The 26,548-nt window shown below is 38.0% G+C and overlaps 1 protein-coding gene across 1 annotated transcript in view; it reads left to right on the top strand.

Annotated features, from left to right (window-relative positions):
- The window catches only part of LOC118812328 (thyrotropin-releasing hormone-degrading ectoenzyme-like), a 357,198-nt gene that overhangs the window by 193,284 nt on the left and 137,366 nt on the right, over positions 1-26,548 (top strand). The window contains exons 7-8 of the mRNA XM_036577232.1: positions 4,361-4,498; positions 13,404-13,469. Coding sequence (XP_036433125.1) covers positions 4,361-4,498; positions 13,404-13,469 — 204 coding nt within the window. The remainder of the gene's footprint in view (positions 1-4,360; positions 4,499-13,403; positions 13,470-26,548) is intronic.

Raw genomic sequence — 26,548 nt, 5'->3', positions numbered from 1 at the left:
AAAGATATTACCTGTACTTGCTTCATATGTGCACATCCATTCTGTATGAACAAAATATCATTATCAGTAAGAGTATCTCCATTTCTTGCTAATTTTATTTTCTGCATAATTTTGAGGTTTAAATAAATTCTCTACTCCTGTAAAGTTACCATTTTGGCAGTACTTGTTTATGTTTGGACAGCGATGATATTTTACATCTTCACAATTTAGAAATAAACAACAATTTTTTAAAATTTTGATACATTTGAAACAAAGACTAATTATGACAAGTAAACTGTAGAAGAAATATTCAGGATTCTCCAGTGTTTCTTGTCACTAATCAAATTTAAGAAAATTTGTGAAATTGACCAGGTTAAGGCCTTTGTACAAAAACATACTTTTTTTTAGTGTTATTCCTTCTATTGAAAATGTTCAGACGAGTCTCAGGTTAATTTGATCCACCGATTCACATGCTTATGGAGTCCGTAACAGTTCCGAGCATGCATGGTCATTAAAGTAAAAGACAAACATACCAAATGCTAAGAAATTCTTCAAATTTCAAATGTTCCACTTTTCACTCAAAATTGTATGCCTATAATGTCATTTGTAATGAAAAACTTTGTATTAGATTTAAAAACAATGCAAAGTAAACTAGTTGTCTCAGACATGTGGACCCCCCTGTATATATTTATGTATTGTAAGTGTAAAGAGAAAAAGGAATTTACTTAAGTTCTTAAAAACAATTGAGCAAGTTTTTTTTTTTTTTAATACAAACAACCCGCACATCTCTGCTACAAATGAAAATGTAAACTTTGTTTGCAGCATCCACCATTACAGAATAATTCAGCTGAAAGTGCAAACATTAGAACTTACCCCACAGGTGGGGTTACCCATAAGGGGCTAGTTGTAACATTGGCTGTTGTCCTCATATTATTAGGGGGGTGAATCATTCTCAGCATAGCGGTGACACTGACATGTTAATGTTTAGTACAAGAGTAAAGTACAGATAAAGCATTGTCACTTGGGTTTTTTACACATAGTGTACAGTAAAAACCATGGAGAGTGCAAATGAGTGAGATCCCTTACATGAAACTGTACAATTTACCATCCAACCAGGCTGGTTTAACGACTTTAGACATGTCCCGAGTTTGTAATAAGCTCCTGCTGTCCTGACAGTTTAAGCACAAGGCACAGGCTCTGCTCCTAGAGATCTACTACAGTGCAGCGTTTGGCTTCTACCTGCTCCAGGGAGTCTTCCATCCTGCAGAGTTCAGTCCCATCCTAAGTCTACCACACTAATATGTGATAAAAAAGGCAGTTTAGCAAAATTTCAGCAAAATTCCCATCCTTTCCACAAATGTAGTCAATCAGTCAAGACTATATATATATATATATATATATATTTAACAGAAAATTACACAAAACCTTAATAACTAAATATTTCACAATACTCAGTATTAAGTGTGTCTATCCTTCTCCTTTACAGCTCTCATTCTTTTCAGAAGTTCAGTCTTAAAATTGGTTGCATTTTCTCTCTCACACAATCCAAAAAAGCCATTCAGTAATGTTGAGGTCTGGACTCTGAGGTGGGTTGAGCAGTTCATTGTTGTGAGAACACCAGGTCTTGGTCTATGAGGTCTTGCATAGTTGTTAGGAGTCCAATGTTTCATATATCTTTTTGGAAGTTCTTTTTTTTTCCAATTTGTTGCCTTTGATTTTACTGGTTTTATGCAAGTGGATTCCATTTTGACAAGATGACCAAATATATGTATATATGTATATTTTTCAGTTTTTGACATTTGAATGCCTGTGGTCCTTTACATTGTATGTAAATTTCATGATACGTGGACCAAAAGAAAAGGCCCAAAATAACTTGGAAAAGTGCCTGGTTCCATTGACTTACATTGGAAGTAAAGTATGTTTTTTTGCTTCTCCTGTAAAGGTGCCATTTTGGAGATACGAGGTTTTCTATATATATTCAACTGATCAGCTACATTTTCACATGTTTTACTCTTACTTACTACTTACTTTGTGTATGAATGTAGAGTCATGCAAGATTTTTGCCAGTGGGCCCAAAGTTTTATCACACACTTCTATAGCCTAAGAATAGCTCAACCATTTTGCATTGAAGTCCCTGTAGTTACTGAATAATAAGCCTTAATATTTGATTAGCCTGAGATTTTAAGGGGTTAAAGAAGTAGCACAAACTTACAAACTCCTCTGATCTATTTTAGTCATATCCTTGCAGAGAAATATGGGGAAAAATGTTCACATTTTGTAACGTGTCATTAAGCGATGCACATTTTCTATTATATTGCTGCGTTATCTAAAGGTAATTGTACCGTGGACGTAATTCCATTGTAAGTAATTTCACCCTACATTAGCTCAGCTGTTTCTTTTAGTAATAGAAAGTGGATGATTCATAACACGCATCTTGTTCGTTCATCCTAACGTCATTTGGGCGATGTTTTCCACCATTAGTGAATACAGGAATACGCCAAGCGACTGCCCAATGAAAACAGATCAATGTTTGAATCTCACAGAGAGAACGTGCTTTGGGATCGATTCGTGTCTCATGTCGGCATTATTCACTCTGAGTACTTTGTGCTCCATCTAATTTCATTAAGTTACTTATTTTTTCTGTGTTGGAGGAAAGTGGAGTAGAGAGTAAGAGAGGGGAAAGAGAGAGGGAGAGAGAGAGAGAGAGAGAGAGAGAGAGAGAGAGAGAGAGAATTCATTAAGATATTTAATGTTTACTTGACCTATATAGAAACAGAAGGCATTTAAAATATTTACAGTTAAAGAATTTTAAAATGTAGTATAATGTCTAATTAAACTATTTTAGGTCTGTATTGATGTAAGGTTCATTTAAACTCTGACTACGCACTCACTAGCAATGGATCATATAGAAAAAAATTGAAGGCACAATTTCAGCAACTTAAGTCAGATTCATTGTTATCAACAGCAGTCCTGTGGTCAGAAAGTGACCAGTGATAAATGGGGTAGAGGGGGGCTCATAAATACTGCAGCATCTGATGAGCCACAGTCTGTAATTCTACACTGATTTAATGAACCTGTAAGGTAGGAGTTTCTAATTCAGTGGCCAGTGAGTGGAAATACAAAGTAGATGTTTCGGACAACATGGGCAGTTAGTGAAAGTAGGTGTTTCTGGTAAAATGGCCAATATATAGAAGACACAAGGAAGGTGTTTGGTCAGTGAGTGGAAGTACAAGGTAGGTGTTTCTGATAAAGTGGCCAGTGAATGGAAGTACAAGGCAGGTGTTTCTAATAAAGTGGCCAGCAAGTGGAAGTACAAGGCAGGTGTTTCTAATAAAGTGGCCAGTGAGCAGAAGTACAAGGTAGGTGTTTTTAATAAAGTGGCCAGTGAGTGGAAGTACAAGGTAGGTGTTTCTAATAAACTGACCGGTGAGTGGAAATACTAGGCAGTTTTTCTAATAAAGTAGCACTGAGTGGATGCTTAAGGCAGGTGTTTCCAGTATAGTGACCAGTGAGTCTGAGAGCAACATGGAGAATATTAATTGTTGTAGCAAGTAAGAATAGTTTTTAATAGTGTTTTCAAGGTGTTTGCTTGTGACTTGGGTGTTGTAGGATCATAGAGGTATTCTCCTTTTGTTGACTTCAAGAACAACACCGGGTTTCTCTGATTGTCTCCAGGTTTTTTTCTCTCTGAATTATTTGTTTGAACCCACCGTCCCGCTCACTGGGATTAGCGTCTTAAATTGGATTTCTTTCTTTCTTTTCTTTAAAGCTGCCAAGCCTTTAATGGGCAGGAATTATTCATAATAGCTCAAGTAAGGTTTAATAAAGCGTCAGCATCTCAAACACAAACTTGTTTTGAACACCTGCCAGTTTGGGCGACGAGAGCATTTCTCCTGCTCATTATTCTTATTCACAAATGTCAGTTCCTCATTTCTTGATCGGGATACGAGAGCAGTGGGCCTAACACTTTGATTGAGGTTGCTGTTAGAACATTAAACATTACAGGAGGTGCATTTTATGAAGCTTTCATATATGGCGCTTATTGTAAATGTTCATGAAATCACATATAGTGCTATATATAGCAGAGAGAAACACTGCCTAAGGCGTTCCAGATGTAGCATACATTGGCATTTGTTTCAGTGCGTGCAGACACACCATACTGAATTGCTTCACTTCTTAGCATATTGAATGTTTTCTCAATATGAGTTGATGCTAAACTCTAGCTGAGACTTCCATAAGTTCTACTTTTTGGAGTTGAATAGTTGGATATATATCTCATGCAAGCGTTATCTGGATTGGTGCTCCAAGTTGTGAGTGTTTTGAGGCATTTAAGGTCTTTTTTGTTTTAGTTTTTTCATTGAATGTTTCGTGTGTTTTGCAGGAGAAGCAAAGGTTCTTGACTGATGTTCTTCACGAGGTGATGCTGCTGGATGGTCTGGCCAGTTCCCATCCGATCTCGCAGGAGGTGTTCGAAGCCACAGATATCGATCGGGTCTTTGACTGGATCGCCTACAAAAAGGCAAGAAATGCTACAGTAGTTTTAATCATTAGAAACTGAGAGTTATTACTTTTGTTTTTCTATAGTATTACATATGTTATTACATAGTATGGATGCACTGTTTATGGATTTATATGGCCGATTCCATTTTCTTTACAGCCAAGTTGACTGATTGTTTGTTTTTGGCCGAGCATCAGTATTTTTAAAAACCTGAAGGTCACTCTGTGTGGGCTAAATATACACAATGAACACAACAGCCCATTTCCAATACTTTCCATTAGTCAAAATTGCAAAGTTTAGCAATGAGTCAGGTATAATTATGCTTTGACATTTCAGTATAGTATTCAAATATGAGTGCATTTACCTGCCTAAAGTGATGTGCCTCATAAAGCTGCAACACAGATCAGCAAAATCAAAATAATACATTATCATTTTTCCAATCATGTGAAAATCTGGAAATTCTTTTCTTGGCTGATTCTGATCATGCATCCCTATTTAATATTGAATAACACAACACTTAAATTACAATCTGTATGAAGAGGTTCAAGACTTTTCAAAAGGTGAAAGTCTTTTTTCTGTTTGTTTCAATGTCCAAAAATGTAAAGGGTGTTTTTTATTTCCACAAAACAAGACTGTACAGACAACAATAACTGTCCATCAAATTCAAATCCAGACAAAACATCTCCTCTTCTGCTTACATACACAAATATGGAATGAAGTGAAAGTTTAGAGTATGGCTGCCCAAACTTTTTGTCTAGGAGGTCAGTGCAATGTTCTGGTGGGCCGAGATCCAAAAAGACAGATTTTTACCATTTTTACAAACTTATTTTGTAACATTACTCTGTATTTTGTTACTAAATGATTTTAAAAATATAGAATATTTAACCGTTTTTATTTAGTATAAATATATGGTTGTTCTCTCATGTTCTCTGGCTGAGGATGGGTGGATTTAAAGATAAATTTCTAGCAGGCCAAATCAAACATCCATGAGTAACACTTTGAGCAGGCCTGGTTTAAAATCTACACTTTCCATGCAGTTCATCTGCCTGTTGCAATATGCAACAAATCATAAATAATTCATATAAATTGACATTTTGTTATGACCAGCAATAACTGGAACTTCTAAGAGATAACTACTCAAACTGCAAGAGCTCATATGTGAGGTTAAACCAGGGCTGCTCAATCCTGAGTGATCTAAAACCCTGGAGAGTTCAAATCCAACACACCTGTCTCTAATATTTAGATGCTCTTAAAGGTCTTCATTACCTGGATCACGTGTGTTTGTTTAGGGGTGGAGCTAAACTCTGCAAAGTGGTTGTTCTCCAGGACCAGGACTTGGCACCCCTGGATTAGACCCTAGAAGGGTTAGAAGTGTGGAAATGTGGATCTATATCAGTTTGTAAAATTGGCTTCTCCAGTGTCAAAATCTCAGTAAGACTCACACTGCGCGAAACCTAATACAGTTCCTGTAAAACAGAAGCCAGTGCACTGGGGAAAACATAACAATATGGTCTGTGAAACACAGTGTTTCTGTGACACTGTTGTTTTTTCTAAAGTGCCTACAAGAGTCAGTATCTCTTACTGAGTCACTGACTGACTGACTGACTGACTGACGTCCATTGTTAAAATACATATGAGCAGGCATCACTTAGACAAGCAGCAGGTGGCGCTATACACCATTGAATGTTACCATGGAAGAAAGCAGAAACGCATTCACGGGCATCATGGTTCTTACGATAACTGTGACCTAATAATGAATGAAATTTGAAGTCGAGCTCTGTCTGATTTCAGTTTAACTTTTTCTTTTATTGTTCTGTTTCCTTTATTGTTCTGCCTTTTTTAGCTATTTGTAACTGGTCAAGTTAAGGATAGATTCACCAAGCACTAGTACAAAACCCATAAGTGCAGCAGAATGTAAACTGGAATAATATCATAAAGTGTTGATATATTGTAGATTTAGAGCTCAGATTTTGATGTTTCCACCTCTGTGCTTTACAGTACTCTTAGTGCAGCCTGGTTGAAATTCTTCTCCAGGCTTTCTCCAGATAAAGACTCTACCATCAGTTTGATAATGTGCTAAAATATGTGTAATTTTATTTAACATTTTATAAACTAACCTAAAGTAACCTAAAGAACCTCATTAAATTTTACCAGTGGTCAGTGTCCAAATCCTTTCTGGGGCCACTTTAGCTAAAAACAGTAACAGCAGTCGTCCTGTAGCCTGAATCTGAGTTAAGGATTTTTCACTGAACTGTTCTTACTGACTAACATGGAAATGGAAGTGTGTTCATTTCAAATGTTTGTAAAGGAAGTATTCAAGCATGAAGACGATTGTCTTCTGAACGCTCTGAACTATATCTGCGATCTGCAAATAGATGTGTGCTGTAGTATTTGTTCATTAAAACTCATTCCGTCTGAGTGTGTGTGTGAACACCTGAGGTTGTTCTATTTCTCACACACTCTAAGGAGTTCTGAATTAATCACTCGGGAATTCTAAATGAAATAATTTTCATTTCGTGTATCCCCCCGCAGATACACAAGAAAAATAGTTCAATTAAAAGAGTGTTTTTAATACGGAGGAGTGAAAGGAATGGTTTGAATAAAAGAATAAGGCGACGGCCTCGGGGGAACAGTGGCACAATAAACAGTACGGGCTAAATCTTTTTAATCACCCTCTCGCTCTCTCTCTCTCTGTCTCTGTCTCTCTCACTGAATCTCTCTCTGTCTCTCTTTCTCTCTGTCTCTGTCTCTCTCACTGAATCTCTCTCTGTCTCTGTCTCTCTCTCTCTGTCTCTGTCTCCTTCTCTCTCTCTCTCTCTCTCTCTCTCTCTTACTGAATCTCTCTCTGTCTCTCAATCTCTCTCTCTTCTTTTCTTCTCTCTCTTTTTCCCTTTTCTCCATTGCTTTTGGTCTATGACTTTCTCACTCTCTGATTCGATCCAAACATTAAATATAATAATTAAATAGATTTTCTCTTTCTCTTCTTTCTCTTTCTTTCTTTCTTTCTTTCTTTCTTTCTTTCTAGCAACCTGTACAGCCTCCCTACTTTATGTCCCCCTGCCTATTTCTCTCTCTCTGTTTCTCTCTTTCTACTACTCTTTCTTTCTCCTCTTCTCTTTCTCCTTCATGTTTTCTTTTTCTGTGCCTGTTTCATTCTTCTCTTTCTCTCCTCTGTTTCCTCTCCATTCTCTCAATTTCTTTTTATGCCTCGCTCTCTCGCTCTCTTGCTCTTTAAATATTAATTATCCCCCATTTCTCTCTCTCCTCATTCTTTCCATCTATCTTTCTCGCTCTGTCTGTGCAGCCTCCTCTGCCCCCTTTTCTATTTTTCTCAGTTTCTGTCTCTCTCCTTTCCCTTCTCTCTCTTATTCTTGCTCTCTGTACATCTTTCCAATCTTCTACTCTGTCTCCTTCTTTTTTTTGCTCTTTATACATATCCCCTTAGTCTTTATTCCTCACTCTTTCTTTCTTTCTTTCTTTCTTTCTTTCAACCTCTGTTACTCTCTCTCTCTCTCTCTCTCTCTCTCTTTCTCTCTCACCACGTGTTTTATTTACTATGCATCACTAAAACCCAAACATGTGAAAACGAGTAAAACCTATGAAAGAGTGAGTGAGATGGAGCATCACTCATGTCTTTTCTTTTCCTTTTTAATACTGTCTGTATCGTCAAAAAAATGATGGCTCTGTTCTTTTTCTCATTTACACCCCTCAGCTCTTTGTCATCTCTCTATCAATCAGAATCCTGATGAAGCCTCTATTCTGGAAAAGTCTTCACTCGCTCCAGTCTCCACACATTGGTAGTGGTCCATCCAGCTGTCAATCAAAGGACAGCTATGACTCATCATTACAAAAATAAAAACTCAATCAAAAAAGTTGAAACTGTAGGTAACTGTGTTTCAACAAAAAGTACAAAGACAAGATATTTAATGATTTTCCTTATCAAACTCATTTTTATTGTAAATATACACTCATACTGAAACTGATGCCTCCAACATGTTCTAAAAAACTCTTGGGATGGGGCAATTTAAGATGAGGAACATTGTGAAGTGTTCAAAGTACATCCTAAAAAGGTGATGTGATCATGCTTGGGTATTAAATAAGGACCCAGAAAGGAGCAAAATGGACAGTCAAGGCTCGCCACTTTGCCAAAAATGCATCAGCAAAGGAATCCAGCAGTTTAAGAACAGTGTTTCTCAGTGAGCGACTGCAGGGATTTTAGGTATTTCACCCTGTACAATACAAAATATAATCAAAAGATTCAGGGAATCTGGAGATATAGCTGTGCCTAAAGGAAAAGGAAAAAAGCTGAATGCCTATGATCTTCAACCCCTAAAGCCGGAGTTACACTACATGACTTTTACCCCGATTTGAGCCTCGATTCTCAGTCTGGAGGAGTCTGTGCTAGTTTGGCTTTAGTCTGCAGATTTTTGGTTCAGTCGGAGTCGACGGTTGGAGAGAGAATCAAGTAGTGTGCAAAGGGGCGCAGGCACAGATTTTTGGCCGCCCGATCGCGTTTCAGACCAGTCAGAGTGTATCAAACATGTTTGAGAACTTTCTCCCATTGAAACAAGTGTCCTATTAAGCTCAGAGTACTACAATGAAGGCCCTGTACGGTTGCACAGCTGAAGACTTGTATATCAGAAGAATGGCAAAAAAAAATCCAATTTCAAAACTGGGTCAGTTTGTGTCTTCTGTCATTCATTAAGTTTTGTGAAATAGAAATGTGATGTAACACAGTGGTAAACATGCTCCTGTTTCAACTTTTTCGGAATTGGCATCACTTTAATACAGGTCAAACAGAATTTACTAATCACTGCTTTCTGTTTTCATTAGCATTTCACACACTGTCTCAACCTTTTTGTATTTGGGTACTGTCTTATGTCTCAAAACACGACAACAAAGTTCCCTGTACGGTTGCACAGCTGAAGATTTGAAGACTTATTTTAGAAGAATGGCAAAAAATTTTGCTTTTAAAACAGGATCAGCATTTCATATACAGTCCCAGGCTGAATGAAACACCTTGAGCACAAACAAAAGAATAAAAAAGTGGTGCATTGCGTTTAGTCAATTCAGACCAGAAGTGTATTTTTTCCATGCTCTTGTATTTCATCTAATCTGGCTAAATAGCTGTCATGATTGCTATAGCTTAGCACCAACAGTCGGAAATAATGAAATAATATCTGTCATGCAAATTCAACTGCAAACTTCACAAAAGATAGAGGAGATCACCCTTGAGTACCGTTGGATCCTGCTGGTACCAGGGTTTCAGTAGTTTGTGCAGTGGAAAAACGCCCAATTGATGTTGACCTAGAATCAAGTAGCTTCTGGAAGGGAACCTTATATCTCTGAAATGGTACCTTTTTAAGAAAAGGGAAAAAAACATTCTTAACCAAAAGTACATTATTGTAAGTAAAAAAAATACATAAATAAAATAAATACTAAAATACATAAATACATTATGTTGGTCTATTTATCATGAAATGTTCACACAATGTAAATCGCATTTCAAATGGTGTAAAAAATGTTTTCTTTTGATTCCAAATAGGATGCATTTGATATAAATATACAAACCTTTGACAGGCATTAAACAGCACAGAGTCTGTATTTATCATCGGTTTTGGTAAATCAAGCTATGTGCTTCCCTATAATAATCTCTTCTCAGTAATTTGTGCTTTGAGAGGGAAAGTCAAAAGTGCAAAAGAGCAGCGGTCACCCCTTTCATCTTATTATGGGTGCTAAAGGGCCATTTTAAAGGGCCAAATTAGTAAACCTTAGCTGTCACTTTTTAACATTAAAATATAGACTTTGCAACAGCACAAAACATTAGCCAATCTGTCCTATAGTGCGGTTTTATTTCATTCAAGTAAAATACTTTTTTCTTAAAGGATGAAAAATTATGTAGAAACTGGAACAATTCTCCTACAGAAATCTTACAACAATCTCAGAATAAAAAATATAAGACACACTTTCTACATTTAAGATGCTTTCATGGTCAGATACTATGAGCCATGACTGGTATCTGTGTACACGCATCCTCCATCTCTCACTGCCCTCATTCCTGAGGTGCAGCGTGTGAGTTTCAGGGCAGTGATAGTGAGATGCTTTCACTTATCTCTCTCTCTGCATGAGCTGTACACAACCACACAGGTCCCTTCAGCACTGAGAGAACATGACCCTCCTCTAACTGTCGCAGCACTGAGAGCTGTGGTCAGATACACACTGATAACATTTCAGATGGTCAGTGTCAGACTCATCTCTTGAAGGGATGGAACCGAAGGCTTTATATGAGAAACATTCTTGCACTGGAGCTACAAGGCTTAAAGCTAATAAGTAAGGGAAGCTTATGTACTCCTGTTAGCATTGTGCTAACTGAACAGCTAAATCATCACACTTGCCTCAAATCGTGTTGTTAAGTAATCTTGACTAGACTTGCTCATGTGGTTTCTAACACTGTATGACACACTGTTATCTATAAACATAGACAAAAATAACTAGAAATGGACAGTTTTTGAACAAACCTTAAGTTGGCTTGGCTAAGTCAGCTAATAGCATTTAAGAGTTAAAGCAGTTGCAAACACTGTTGATTGTTTTCGAAAACTTAATTGGGTTTATATAGTAATTCCTAAAATGTTGCTAGGCTGTTGCTAGGGTATCCAAGGTGGTTTTTAAGGTGTTGTTTTGCCATTGCTGTAATATTCCATATGGTTGCTAAGGTGTTGCTAGGCGATTGCCTTGGCATCCCAGGTGGGAGTTAAACGTTTGCTATGCCATTGCTATGGTATCCTGTTTGGATGCTAAGGTGCGATAGTTTCCCAGGTAGCTGCTAAGATGTTACCAGGCTGTTGCTGTGTTATCTCAGAGATTTGTTAAGGTGATGCTAGGCCATAGCTATGGTGTCCCAGGTGGTGGCTAAGTTATTGCTCTGCAAATGCTATACAATCCCAGGTGGTTGATAAGGTGTTGCTAGCATATGACATAAGAGAAAACATTTTGCTACATTTCAGTGTATACTGACATAAGCATTACATATTACATAAATGTAATGAATATTAAGCATTCCCCCATTCTTTCAATTTGCATTCATTGGAAAAAAAAAATCGTGTCTGAAAGAATGTTTTACAAACGTCATAAGTCAAAATGGTTAAATAAGCACAAGCAACCTATTTGGATAGAGGTTCTATGATCCTGTAAAGTTTTGTGGTTCTATCTCGCAAGCTATAAGAGTAGTGTTGCAAAATATTGGTCATTCAATAAAAATAAGAAGAAGAAAACTAACATGGTAAGTTGGCTTTTTCAAGCTAGCTTAACAAGTAATGGATGCCCATACCCCACCAATGAATAGGTCATGAGGTATTAATTAAATCCACAATATTTTCTAAATAAACCACAGTCATTCTAAAATAGCAACAAAATAAAGCAAATTGCAGCCCATCTCTCATGAACTCTGCACACATTGAGATTGTGAGTTATTCAGACATCACAAAATCAATTCAGTTGCACACCAAATATGTTTTGACTGCAAAAATGCAACATTACTTTATTCATCCTCTGATTTTTACAAACTTTAACTCACTTGACCAGTCACTATTGTCTTTGTGGTTGGTATGAGAAAAAATCAATCTGACCAATTCACTGTGTCAACCTGTACTTCTTGACAAAGGTCAGATTGATTGCTTTGTAGCATTTATTTGCATTGCATTCAATATGTAATGGCCATTATCACTGGTAAAATATGTTGTCATTTTAATGATTTATTTCTCACTTGAAGCTCATTTAAGCAGGTGGAGAGATTGTGTGGAAAGTGCAGGTTCTAAACATCAAATCCATACCACATTTGGGTTTGTAAGCAGAAGAGTAGGTTTGAAACATAATTATTGTGTGGCCAGTTTTGTATTTTGGAAAGAAAATCCATAATTTTTAACTTGACACTTTTTTGTTATTTCTTGGCATTGAAACAGATGGAAAAAGTAAAAGAAAAAGTGCAGGGTGGAATCTGTCAACACAGAATAAAAATTGAATTGTAATTCTTTATGTAACACACAATGTAGTTAAATATGTAATCACATAATTTATATTTGAAAAGTATAGCAAAACAAAAATACCTCTTTGAAGGGATGAACATGGATAAACATTAACTAAATCAGGTTCTCAGGAGTTATTTCCCAAGCTCTGTACCTGCATATATAATTGAGAATGAATGAGTGTACACAGAAGCTCAGTGTAATGGCTTTATGGGTAAATGAACAGAATGGAAGTGGAGAGCTTTGTTCAGTGTGTTCATTAAAGAATACGGAAGAATGTAGATGAGGGTGAACTGGGATTTCTGTGACTGTGTTGGAAATAGTATACTGCATGAGGTTTATACTATATATATGCTGTATACTGTATACTTCACCAGTATAGACCACACTGCACCAATATATACTGTATACTCAGTATATACAGCATACTGCACCAGTATATACTGTACACTGCATACTGTATCAGTGTATACTATATACTTCACACTGTACCAATATTACATACCACATATAGTATGTATGTACTATATAGAAACAAATAATGTATACTGCTACAATGTGGAGTATATATTACATACAGATACAGTTTCAATTACATAGTATATACTGTATCAATACTGTATCATCTGCACTGTAGCAGTATACAGTATACTGCAACAATGTGGAGTATATATTACATACAGATACAGTATCCTGCTATAGTGTGAAGTATATATTACATACAGATACAGTATCGTGCTATAGTGTGGAGTATGTAGTATATACTGTATACCTCATACTGTATCAGTATATACTGTATACTCCACATCCTAACAGTATACTGTATACTATATACTCAAGGATATAGTACACTATAGTAAACAGAGCCTTTGTGTCTATGTGTCTGCGTGTCTATGTGTTTGTAGGGAGCAGCTCTGATTCGTATGTTGGCCAACGTCATGGGACAAGCTGTATTCCAAAGAGGGCTCAATGTAAGTACAGTCTTCTCTGTTTCTTTCAGTTCAATTCAATTCAATTCAGTGCAATTTAATTTCATTGCAGATTAATTAAGTTCATTGCAATTAAACTCAAATACAAAAATCTCTTTCCTATTTCTTCATCAATTCAATTCAGTTCATTTCCATTCAGTTCAATTATATCCAATTAAATGTATTGCAGTTCAGTTCAAATAATTGTAATTCAGTTCAGTTTATTGTAATTCAAGTCATTGCATGTCAGTTAAATTCAATTCTACTTTGAATTAGATGGTGTTCTTTAATATACATTAAATGTTTGAATGTTTCATTTCCTTCCTCCTGTAAAGCTACTATTTTTTAAATGCAGTATTTAATTTCAACAGCAGCGACATATTGTGTATATAATGTTCTTTCTTTTGTGTTCCTTCACCGTTTCACTTCCTATCTGATTACCTGAAACATCACTACAAGGCTTTTGTAAAAGTTTCTCCTGTTTCTCTCTGCTTAACCTTAACAGCTCTTTATTTTCTGAAAGGTCCAATGGTGCAATCTCATGAATGTTTATGAGGAAGCTATATTTATGAATTATACATTCTCCTTTTTAATCATCATCACAATGAGCGAATTGCAGCATCTTGCCCACCTGTTCCTTCTTACCGAGTTTTTCACGTCAATGTTCTAGAGGCTGTTTTAAGCTGTTGCAACACACAGGTCTCCTTTAAGTAAGCGAGCATGCGATTTTCTGCCATGGGATGAAGTTGATTCTGAAGTCAGCAGAAGAATCCAGTCTGGCTATCACATAGCGTTCTCACCAGCTGTTCAGTTCACAACCCATATCCAGTTAATGTAACTACCGCATATGCTTCTCTTGTGCTGAGAGGAAAACAGAACCGCATCGTTGCTTTTACACCCACAAATGTGCAAGAGTCTGTCACTGTGAGCATCTCAGTGGTGTGATTATCAGGTGGAGTGTTACAGAGAAGGAAGAGCTGCTGAGCGTTTCTGAATACATTCAGATTAAAAGGAAGGAGCTGAAGGACAACAAGATACAAACTCCAGTTACAAACTAAACTCAACTGAGATTACCTCTACGGCCCTGAAAAGAAATGTACCAACAACCGCAAGTCACAACCACATGCCCTTAAAAATGTACTCTGAACAGGCATATTTACTACAATAGCAAACTTAGAAAACTTTTTTAAAAAATACTCAATTAGCATCATTTTTTAGACTTTTTTTAGAAACCTCTACCTTCCCACTGCTGACCACGTTAATAAAAACACCTGCCCTGTATTTTCACTCGCTGATCACTTCATTAGAAATTCCTACCTTATATGTCTACTAACTGACTGCTGTATTAGAAACCTCTACCTTATATTTCTACTAACTGACCGCTTTATTAGAAACATTTACCTTATATTTCTACTAACCTTCCACTTTATTAAAAACCTCTACCTTGTATTTCTACTAACTGGTCACTTTTTTAGAAACCTCTACCTTATAATTCTACTATCTGGCCAATTTATTAGAAACCTCTACCTTATATTTGTACTAACTGGTCACTTTATTAGAAACCTCTACCTTATAATTCTACTATCTGGCCAATTTATTAGAAACCTCTACCTTATATTTGTACTAACTGGCCGCTTTATTAGAAACCTCTACCATATATTTCTACTAACTGGTCACTTTATTAGAAACACCTACCTTGTACTTCCACTTACTGGTCTCTTTATTAGAAACCTCTACCATATATTTCTACTAACTGGTCACTTTATTAGAAACCTCTACCTTATATGTCTACTAACTGGTCACTTTGTCAGAAACACCTACCTTATATTTCTACAAACTTTCCGCTTTATTCTTATATATCTACTAACAGGTCACTTTATTAGAAACCCCTATCTTATATGTCTACTAACTGGCTGCTTTATTAAATACCTCTAACTTATATTTCTATTCACTGGCCACTTTATTAGAAACATCTACCTTATACTTTTACTCACTTCCACTCAGCTTGAGCTTTTATTATTCTTACAGATTATTGTGTATCCAAGATCATACTTGAGACAATATTTGAACATTTGATTGCTGCAGCCTTCAATCACAAACTTTTCTGTTTGTTCCATTGTTGTTTTCAGGTGTTCCCAAACAATCAAATAACCTCTTCCAGTTCTCCCTGAGGTCTTTAACTACCTCAGAAAGCCAAACATAGTCATTGCACTGTGCCCTTGTGAAGCACATATGTCTGATATTCAGCACATCAGCTCAGGTGATTTGGAAGGAGAATGCTCCTTAATGGCCAGCACCCATGTGCGAGAGGCTGTCTTTGTTGTGGTGTTTGTTGGCATCTTGCAGCTATGGCATGACCATCTGGTTCAGCCATACAATGCTGTAGAGAGACAGAGAGAGAGGGAGGATTGCTGGCGAGCTTTCGAAAACTCTCCCACTCTCTCACAGTTACCACTTCAGCCCTGGCCTAGCAGAGCAGATGCCAAATCTCATAATGCTTTTGATTGTGGAGGGGGCTGATCATTTTGGGAAATGCCATATGGTATTTGAAGTCTGCTAAAACCTCCTTCCCCCTCCTCACATGGATATTTTAAGCATTTAGACCTCTATGGGATACCATACACGGTCTCACTTTCTCTAACATAAATTCTGCTGTACTGTAAAAACAACCGACCTTCTTCAAGCCTCTACTGCAGAGCAGTTCAGTGCTGACCTTGAGGCAAATGATAGCTTTGTACACCCACCATCCACTTGACTAGAGACTCCTATCTTGTACTTCCACTCTCTGGCCACTTTATGAGCTCCACTTACCTCACAGGTCCACTGTATATCGGTGTACAATTACAGACTGTAGCTCATCTGTTGCTACACAATTTATTAGCCCCCCTCTACCCATTCATCACTGGTCAGTTTCTGACCACAGGGCTGCTGTTGACCAGATATTATTTCGGTAGTGGATCATTCTCAGCACAACAGTGACACTGCATGGTAGTGTGTGTGGTGCTGGTACAGGACAGGGTTGAGCTGAATTTCAGGGGTGCGTTTGTCTAATAGTACAATGGTAATTATCCTGGCATGTAAGGCAGAAAAATACTTGCTTCATTCAAACTGAACACCTGGTTCTGCAACATTCCCAGTGAGAGAACGCTAAACTCTTTGGTTTGTCTGCTGTAAGGTTTTAGCTGCTATTTGTGGATCGTTGAGCTTTCACTATAATCCTACTGGGTTCTCCAAATTCCCTTTGGTCCACTTTTTCACAAATGAGAAGCAAAAAACATTAAAACTGGCCAAAGCATTTTACTTCAAAACAAAGGGTTTTTTATTTAATCTCTGCTTATGAATCTGGGCACTTTCTGGGCATGTGTTGAGCTGCGAAGGTATTTAAATTTTATTGTTTTCTTTTTGGCTCTGTAATGCGACAGTTTGAAAGAACTCACTAAGGGTGGGGTGTGAGTATAATCAGAGCAGGACAAGTGCAAAATGTGCCCCAGAGTGGATTTCAGAAGCACAGACTTTGTGTTTTTTAGTGTAGCACTTTTATGCAATTCAATTATAAGCACCTTATCTTATGGATGCACTTGTGAACACAGACACTACATCATGTAGATTTCTCATAGTTTATTGTACATTTCTTGCTATTGTGCTTTATGGTACAAACCCAGTTCCAAAAAAGTTGGGACAGTTGGGAAAGTTGCCCCAACTTTCTTGGAATTGGGTTTGTACACTGAATCTTTATTGTTGTATTTTATCCTTCAGTGAGCTTTTATTGTTGTTGTACTTCACAATACATTAAGCTTTTATCATTGTTGCTCTCTGTAGTACATTGAGTCTTTTTCATTCATGTACTTCTCTATTGGAAGCCTTTATTCTTGTTGTACTTTATTATACATTTAGCCTTCATTGTTATTGTACTTTATCATCAAAACTATTATTGTTGGTGTACTTTACATTTAACCTTTATGCTTATTGTATTTTATCATACATTCAACCTGTGTCCATGTCTTTTTCATACACTGAGCCTTTATCGTTGTTGTATTTTATTGTATACTCAGCCTTTATTGTTGTTGTATTTATTATACATTGTCTTCCCCTTCTATTTAGTGAATTCAGCAGCTTAAAGGTTCACTCATTGCTGTCACAGGTTTACAGGTCCAGTTGTGCAATCACAGTTTGTATAATCTCCATAGAGAAGCATTTCCAATAGAATGTGACTCTCTGAAGCAGCTGCACATAAGTCTAACATTACCATGCTCAATGCCAAGCATCAGTTAGGGGGGTATAAAGCCCCCTAGCTTTGGGCTGTGCAGTGGAACTGAGTTCTCTGGAGAGATGGAGCTCCATCCAGAGCAAATCATTCAACATCAGTACCTGACCTCACTAATTTCTTGTGGCTGAATGCAATCGAATCCTCACAGCAATGTTTCAACATCTATTGTAAAGCCTTCTCAGAAAAGTAGAGGCTATTTTTACAGCAAAAAGGTGGCAAATTTCTCATTAATACTTAATATTTCAGAAGAAATGCTTTGCAGACTTTAGGCCATATAATGTACATTGAAGCTTTATCATTTCATACATTGAGATGAGAGAAGTGACACTTTTTTCTCACTTTTTTATTTCTTTACTTTCTGTACTGCACACTCAAAACTCACCCCAGAAAAAGTCACTTTTTATGTGTTTTCAAAATCTCTTTGATTGACAGCAGGGCTATGAGACATGGCGCTTGTCAGAAATTTAAATATGGCTTATGTAACCTGGTCCCAAAGTGCGCTGACATCACACATCATAATTGTACACTGGCTACGTAAGCAGCACTGCAAACAGCTGAAGTTGATTCTTGTGTTATAAGAGGGCTTGATACATGCTGACAGGTCTTTAAGAGAGAAATTACCGCTCACCCCGACAGCTTGGGATGTTTCTGAACTTCAGCAGCTTGTCAGAATTTTGGGAATTAAAAAATATAGACATCAAACCTTCAATGCCAAAACACAGTGGAAGGAATACTTAAGTTTGTGTTGGGAAAAGAAAACTAAGCAGATCTAAAGCAGTCTGAAAAATTAGGAGAAATCTAAACTGCCCAACATAACTTTAATACCTCCAGAGTCCATCCACCCGCCCACTAGACTTCTAGAGTTCTTGACATTCTCTCTCTCATGCACTCTTTCTCGCTCTCTCCCTCGCTCCTTATTTTCATATCTCTCCATCTCTATCATTATCTAACTCATTCCCTTCCCTTCTCTCTCCCATTCTCTTTCTCCCTTTCTCTCTCTTTTCTTTTCTCATTCTCACTGCATATTTCCATAACTCTCTTTTGTCTTGTTCTGTTTTTCTCCCTCTCTCTCTGTCTCATTTCTTTTCATACCTTGCTCTTTATTTTCTCTCTCCTTCTAATGTTCTTATGTATCTTACTCTCTCTCTCTCTCACACACACTCTCTCTTTCTCTCTTTCTCTCACTGTCTCGCTCTTTTCTTTTCTTACTCTCTTTCTCTTCTTATTTTCATATTTCACACCTTATTTTCATATCTCTCCTTCAGTCCTTCTGTATCTTATTCTCTCTCTCTGTCTTTCTCTTTCCCTTTCTCACTCTCTTTCTCTTCCTTATTTTCATATCCTGCTCCTTATTTTCATCTCTCTGCTTTTGTCCTTCTCTCTCTCTCTCTCTCTCTCTCCCTCCATATTTTCATATCTTACTCCTTCTGTCCTTCTATATCACTCTCACTCTCTCTCATTGCCTCTCTCTCTCTCCTTTTCTCACTCTCTTTCTCTCTCTCCTTATTTTCATATCTCTCTTTTGTATTTTTCTCTTTATCTCCCCCTCTCTCTCTGTCTCCCTTATTATCATATCTCTCTACTACTTCTATCCTATCTTCTTTACTCCTACTTCTATTTTCTCTCTTTATCTCTCTATCTTTATTCACTTTTCTTACTGTGTTTCTCTCTCTCCGTATTTTCATGTCTTTTCATCTTCTTCTCTGTCTTCCTCTCTTTCCTTTCTCCCTACCATTTCTCTCACTCTTCTCTCACTCTTCCTCTGCTTGTCTCTTTGCCTAGATTTTCTGCATAATTAAAGCCAGCAGCCATGTGTGTGTGTGTGCTGCATGCATAAGTGTGTATATGTGTGTGTGTGTGTGCGCATGTCTATGTGTGTGGTGGGCAGCAGTCACGCTGTGGTTGACTCCTCGACCTCCATTAGCTCTCACTGTGCCGGGCGGCGGCGGTCCGGGGGCAAAGCCGCTCTTGTGTTCTTTATCGCACAGAGGAGTGGATAGATGGATAGATGCACTTTATAAGAGGATGGAGGGAGTCGTAAATGAAGACTGAGTGGCTCTAAAAGCTCAAAGTGTGGGGCGATAACAGGCATCCGTTTTTATCTCCACTCAGAGCCCATCACCTTTTAGATTGTCTCTCTCAGACGGACGATGCAAATGAAAAACGAGTTGGAAATGAGCCGAGGCTGCCAGAAGGCCAGAAATGGCAGAAAAAACACTGAAGGGCCGAACGCCAGGATCAGCTGCTGGCGAGGTTTCTCCTCAGAAACACTTAAGGCACAAGAACATTTCACTTGTCTTAGATCTATGTCCTACTGGTCTATGTAGACCATCTGATTGAGATTATTTTACACTGCAAGTGTCTAAAAACAAATTAATCTTATAATGTTCTTGGTAACACTTTATTTGGAGTCGTCCTTTGTAGATTAATAAACTCTTAACAAATTATCAGTAACACATTAACAACATATCAGTGAAGCAGCAGTAGTGCAGCATCTGAACACACTGAAGTAAATATCTTGTAGATGTTCTGTTGATACGTTACTTACATTAAGTAGATCTATTGTTAATATGTTACGTCCATTACTCAAAACCTAACCTACCCAACCTTACCCAAAACTAACCCTGGCCCTAATTCTAACCCTAATCTTAACCTCAACCCAAAATTATATCATTTTTTCCAGTGTAGTTTTGTATTGCAAGTGTTTATTCTGGGATTCACTTTCAGCTTAATTTCAATAAATTGAATAGTTTTATTTAGCTTTATTTAGCTTTTATTTATCATGTATCTCTTACCTTTGATGACTTTATGTGTGGCAGCTTTATTCTTTAACTCAAGCTGACTTGTTTTTTATGTTTGGCTTTGGAAATGGGCATCCTCTACTTTATCGAGACATCAGGTCTTGCTTTTACAGATCCCCCAGGCACATCTTCTGAACTTCTGGAGCTTTAAATTCAAAGCAAATTCACAGGAAACTACGAGTTTGACCAAGGTAATGACTGAGTAGTTGCTAAGCAGTAATTGGAGGAGAAAATTAAGCGGATATTCAGGGAAAGCATTAGGATGTTGAGAGTATCAGGATTGTGATGGGCCGCAACAAAATGACAAAGTTAGTAAAGTTCCCGCCATGAGTCAAGACAGCTGTTTAAACGGGGGGCCCCCTAGTGGCTCATGCCTCTGGGAACACATCCATAAATCCCATCTATGATCCAGCATGCCGTCATATATAAATATGGCCAAAAGAACATCATCAGGATTGGAAAAAGTGAGAGGAAACAAGTATTCAGACACTTTTGTTTTCGTTATTAAACATAATTCCAGTGCACATATCTGCTTGATTTCATGCATTATGTCTTTTGACATTGTACTTATAAATATTGCAGCGCTTACCTCTGTGGAAGAAGACACACTGCTTATGCACAAGTTGTTGTTCTTTATTAAATGGCTGTAGTTGGCCACAGGCAGGCCATACAATAAGCAAGGCTTGTGGCTAACAGCTAGCTCTACACTCAGCTCATGTCTGTGCTCCCTTGCTTCAGGACTGACTGACTAAGCTCTTCCTGTTCTATGGTCATAAACACAATGAGTGCCTTTAATAAGAGTCCTTAGCCAAATAAACTTAGAGAATAACTGCTGGAGAACAATAACCCAGAATAAACATGCACAAAATTTCTCGAACACGTTACAATATTAACTAAAAATGTATTTTTAAGTACAAGAAAGATACAGTTCTGCTCATAAGTTTACATACCCTGGCAGCATTTGTAAGACGTGTACGATTTTTTCAGTTAAACATGAGTGATCTGGCAAAACACATTTGTTTAAATGGGATTCAGATTAAATCATAAGGCTTCACAGAGTCGCACAATGATTAAAAAAAATGTATATACTGCGATGGTCCCCGTTTAAAAGTTTTCATACCCTTAGACCCTGTTTACACCTGGTCACTTCATGCATCTTGAGTATCAGGATAATATCTGGATATACACTGGTATAGAAATTATATACTTAGTGAAGTTTCTCCTTTAAATCTCATTTTTCAAACATGGTTATTTACAGCGGAAAAGTGTTTGTTTCTATGACATCACTCAAGGAACACTTTGTCCACCTTTTTATTTTATATATAGTTTAAAAATGCCTCTCGACAGGCCATAGTGTGTTTGGTGAGAGTTTACTGCTGTGCGTCTCAAGGCCAATTTGTAGGACCCCATGCATTTCAATGTTTTTTCCACTCTAACACATTTTACTGAAGTCATCAGATGGTTATCTGCATGAAGCCCTACATGAAATGAGATATGTGTTTAAGAATTGTTAAAGCACAAATATGTGCTGTTTGCTTATGTTGCAGCACATGGATGTTTTGCACGAAAGATGCATTTAAAACAGATACGCATCTGATCACTCAAACCACTTCAGAAGGCGGTCTAAGATGCATTTGAACCACATGTTATAGCAGTGTAAACGCATCCATCTCTATAAGACACATTTGACAACTGAAACCCCTCCCACTACAACCAAAACTCCACAGGGAGCATGATCTGTCTTTACGAAGAAGATAATCATGGTTCCCTTAAGATTGAAGAAATACAAAATGGCATTCAAAATTGCGAATTTTGTGGCAGCAACCATCTTTAGCATAGCACAGGAAGAGGCTGAACAGATAAACAAATGGTAATTAGTTGCCACGTAACAAGCTGATTTGCATAATCTATCCCACACACCAATCAGACTCCAGTCCAACTACCCAGACATGCATTTGACTACCAATGCATGTGGCTAAAATCTCATCAGGATACAATCCAAATACTAGTCTCCAGGGCCAATACATTTTTGAGTTGTCTTGCAACTGCACATTTGAGATCTCCCCAAAGTGTCTGAATGACATTGAGGTCAGGAGTCTGTGATGGCCACTCCAGAACCTTCACTTTTTTCTACTGCAGCCACTGAAGGGTTGAATTGGCCTTGTGTTTTGGATCATTGTCATGTTGGGAAGTCCAAATGTGTCCCATGCTTCCAGGCTGATGAATTCAAATTGTCCTCCAGTATTTTCTGGTAACATGCTGCATTCATCTTGCCATCAGTTTTGACTAAATTCCCTGTGCTGCTGTAGCTCACATACCCCCAAACCATCAGAGAGCCATGCTTCACAGTAGGGATGGTACTGTTTTCATCATAGGCCTTGTTGACTCCTCTCCAAACAAAGCGTTTAAAGTTCAGTTTTGGTCTCAACACTCCAAATGACTTTGTTTCAGAAGTTTTATGGCTTGTCTAGGTGCTGTTTGGCATATTATAAGCAGGCTATTTTGTGGCACTGGTGCAGTAATGGCTTTTCTTCTGGCAACTCGACCATGCAGTCCATTTTTGTTTAAGTACCTCCTTATTGTGCATCTTGAAACAGCCACAACACTTTTTTGCAGAGAAGCCTGTATTTCGGCTTTATTTCCTTATGGGTTTTTCTTTGCATCCCGACCAATTTTCCAGGCAGTTGTGGCTGAAACCTTTGTTGGTCTACCTGAACATGTCTTGGTTTCAACAGAACCCCTTATTTTCCACTTTGCTATCTACTGATTGGCATTTTCAAATCTTTTGATATCTTTTTGTATTCTTTTCCTGATTTATAAAGTTCAACTACCATTTCTGTCTCCTGCTTTTTGAGATGTGTAATGAGTACTTTGACGGTCTAAATAATGCAAGCAAGAAGTAAAAAGTTTAAATGAATAGATGTGATTGAGGAAAAGTACAAGTATTCAGTTTTAATAATACACAAGTACAAATCTACAATAATAAAACTTAAGCACAATATTTAAGTGCAATTAATCAAGTGTTTTCTGATGCTGGACATCTCATAGTTAAAATCAGTAACAGCAGCCGCCCTGAAACCCTGAAATTTTCTGAGAAAGTTTTGCTGGTTTCGGTTGATCTTGACTCTGTGAGAGTGGATGATGCGACTCATGCTGATTTCTCAGCACTGTGTGTCAGTGTTTGTGCTTGTGGCGCAGCTGTGAATTTTGAATACAGGTGAAATAGCCAGATAGGCCTCAATTCAATTTCCAACCATGATGAAAGAAAGCGCGGAGCAAACAGCCAGTGTTAAATCTGTTTCTCCATCATCTCTCCATATTCCCTCCTTCTCTGCCTGAGAAACAGCCTGCTATTGTTCCTGTCAAATACATTCACCTCTATTCTCTCTCAAAGCCCTTTCTCTGTCTGATTCTCTCTCTACCTGTATATCCTGTATATCTCTCTGTCTAATTTTCTCTATCGCTCTCAGTATTCTCCCTTTCTCTCTCTCCTGCTATTCTTTCTCTCTCTGTCCTCTTTTTTTGTCTCCTCTCCCTGTCTCTCTGTTCCTTTCAGTATTCCCTCTTGCTCATTCTCCTGCTATTCTTTCTCTTTCTCTCTCTCCAATCCCTCTTTCTGTCTCTCTCTCCTCTCTCCCTCTCTCTCTGTCACTCCCTCTGTCCTCTCTCTCTTCCCTCTCTGACACTTTTTCTCTCTTTCTCTCTGTCTTGCTCTGTCTTCTCTTTCTCTGTCATCTCTCTCTCCTCTCTTTCTCCCTCTCTCTTTCTTTCTTCCCCCTCTCTCTCTCTCATGGTCTTTCTTTCCTCTTTCTCTTTTTCTCTCTCCTCTTTCTCTGTGACTCCCTCTGTCCTCTCGGTATCCCTCTCTCACACTTTCTCTCTCTTTCTGTCTGTCTGTCTTTGTCTTCTCTTTCTCTGTCATCTCTGTCTCCTCTTGTTCTCTCTCTCGCTCTCTCTCTTTCTTTACTCCCCTCTCTCTCACACAGTCTTTCTCTTCTTCTCTCTCCTCTCTCTCTCTGTCACTTTCTCTGTCCTCCCTGTCTCTCCCCTCTCTCTTTTTCTCTCTCTCCCTTTCTCCCTCATCGTTTTCTCTGCCCCCCCCCCCTCTCTTTCTCTGACTCTTGCTCTCTTGGTATCTCTGTCTCTCTTGGCATGACAGTGTTGCCAAACCATTCAGATCTGTTAGCATACATATTAATCCAGTCCACACACACACACACACACACACACACATTCAATCCTACATGCAGATGGGTGCAAATTATCAAAAAGTGTTTTAATAAGGTACTGGACCCTCACAATCTGCCAAAACAGCTTCAGTCCACCTTGGTAGGAATGTAACACAGTTCGTCCATAAGATTTTCCCTGTATTAGTGTTTTGATGATGGTAGTGGTGTGCAGTCCCAAAGCTGTTCAGCTGGGTGACTGTTATAGCCTTAGTATGTGATTCACATCATATTTCTGTTCATCAATCTATTCAGTGGCCCCTTGTGACCTGTGAATGGGGGGCAAAATCATCCTGGAAGAGGCCACTCTCACTAGGACAGAAACGTTTCATCATAGGATAAAGGTGATCAGTTAGAACAACTTTGTATAGATTTAGAGTCACCCTTGCCTCTATGGGGACAAGTGAACCGAAAACATCCCAGCAAAATGCTTTCACAGCAAAAACGAGGCCCAGACCTCCTCACTGTAGGGGTCAAGCATTCAGGCCTATACAGTTCTTCTAGTGTATGTCACACATATATACTCTCACTTGTGGGGAATAAGGCGAAGGACAGGGATGCAGTAAGGTGTTTTAAGTTGGGGATGCTGAAATGTTAAGCCATTTATGTGACACAAACAATGATGTCACACAAAAATGATTTGCCTTCTGCATTTGATTTTTTAATTACCTTGTTGTTTTTTTATTAATTTAGCTAATTTACATCAAACAGAATGTGTCACCATAACATGCCATAATAAGGTGACAATATATACATATAACCGACACATTAGTCCACTGATACACGTCCTCATTCTGCTCTTACATTCTGGATTAACTTTATGTAAATTAACTCAGTGACAACCAATCAGATTGTTGATATGTGGCACAGAGATTGTGTCAGCCTTAGATATAACACTCAAACGCACACCAAGCAGGAGATAACGCTTAATATAAGCTTCACTATTACATTAGATGATACTCTTTAAGTTTATCACCAACATTAGGCTGCTTTGGGACTAGACTTCCTCTCTTTGCAGCTCAGCCTGTGTGTGTTTGAGTGATTCGCCACCAAAGTGGCCAACAGTTTTCGCTGCACTGTAATAAAAAATTCTTTCAACGTGCTCAAACAACATCCAGGTTTTTAATGTTGCGACTTGCCCATGTGATTTAGCACTCTGACTTACTGTGAGTTGTAAAAATAAACAAACTTCACCATGTAGCTGGACACTTTAGACAACAGGTGTTGTGGTGTAACGCTGAACAAGCACAGAAAGACGCTCACGGATCTTAAAAACAACAGTTGGTTTAATGAGAGAAACAAGTCAGGGCAAATCCAAAAACAATATCCAAAAACAGGCAAAACCAGAAAATGCAAAACACAGACAACCAGAGCAATAGGGCAAATCCAAAAGAGGAACAATCAAGAAAACAGGCAATGTGTTCAGTACACAGGTCATGAAAATAGAAGATAAACACTCAGTAACTAGTAGTGTAGCAATACCTCACAAAGAGGAGAGCAAACCAGGATCCTTTTAAAGTCTAAGGCAAACAGATACAGGTGTGTTGAATCAGTACTCAGGTGATTGAGAACGAGGCAAAGGCCTGTGATTGGTGGAAGGGGTGATGTCATGATGATTGGGATTCTGGGAAATGGAGTCCTGGAGCGTGTTAGACAAGGGAGGAGAACCTGGAAGTGTGACATGGTGAATTTTGATTCCTCTTTTTTTAGTGAATGCATGTCACACAGGCATATGGACCATATTTCTGTTATTTCTTTCGATAAATAATTGTTCATCCTTACGTTTCT

Source organism: Colossoma macropomum, unplaced genomic scaffold (genome assembly GCF_904425465.1).
Source record: "Colossoma macropomum unplaced genomic scaffold, Colossoma_macropomum, whole genome shotgun sequence".
NCBI lineage: Eukaryota > Metazoa > Chordata > Actinopteri > Characiformes > Serrasalmidae > Colossoma > Colossoma macropomum.
Note: the sequence above shows the minus strand (reverse complement) of the source record. Positions and strands in the feature narration are given on the sequence as shown.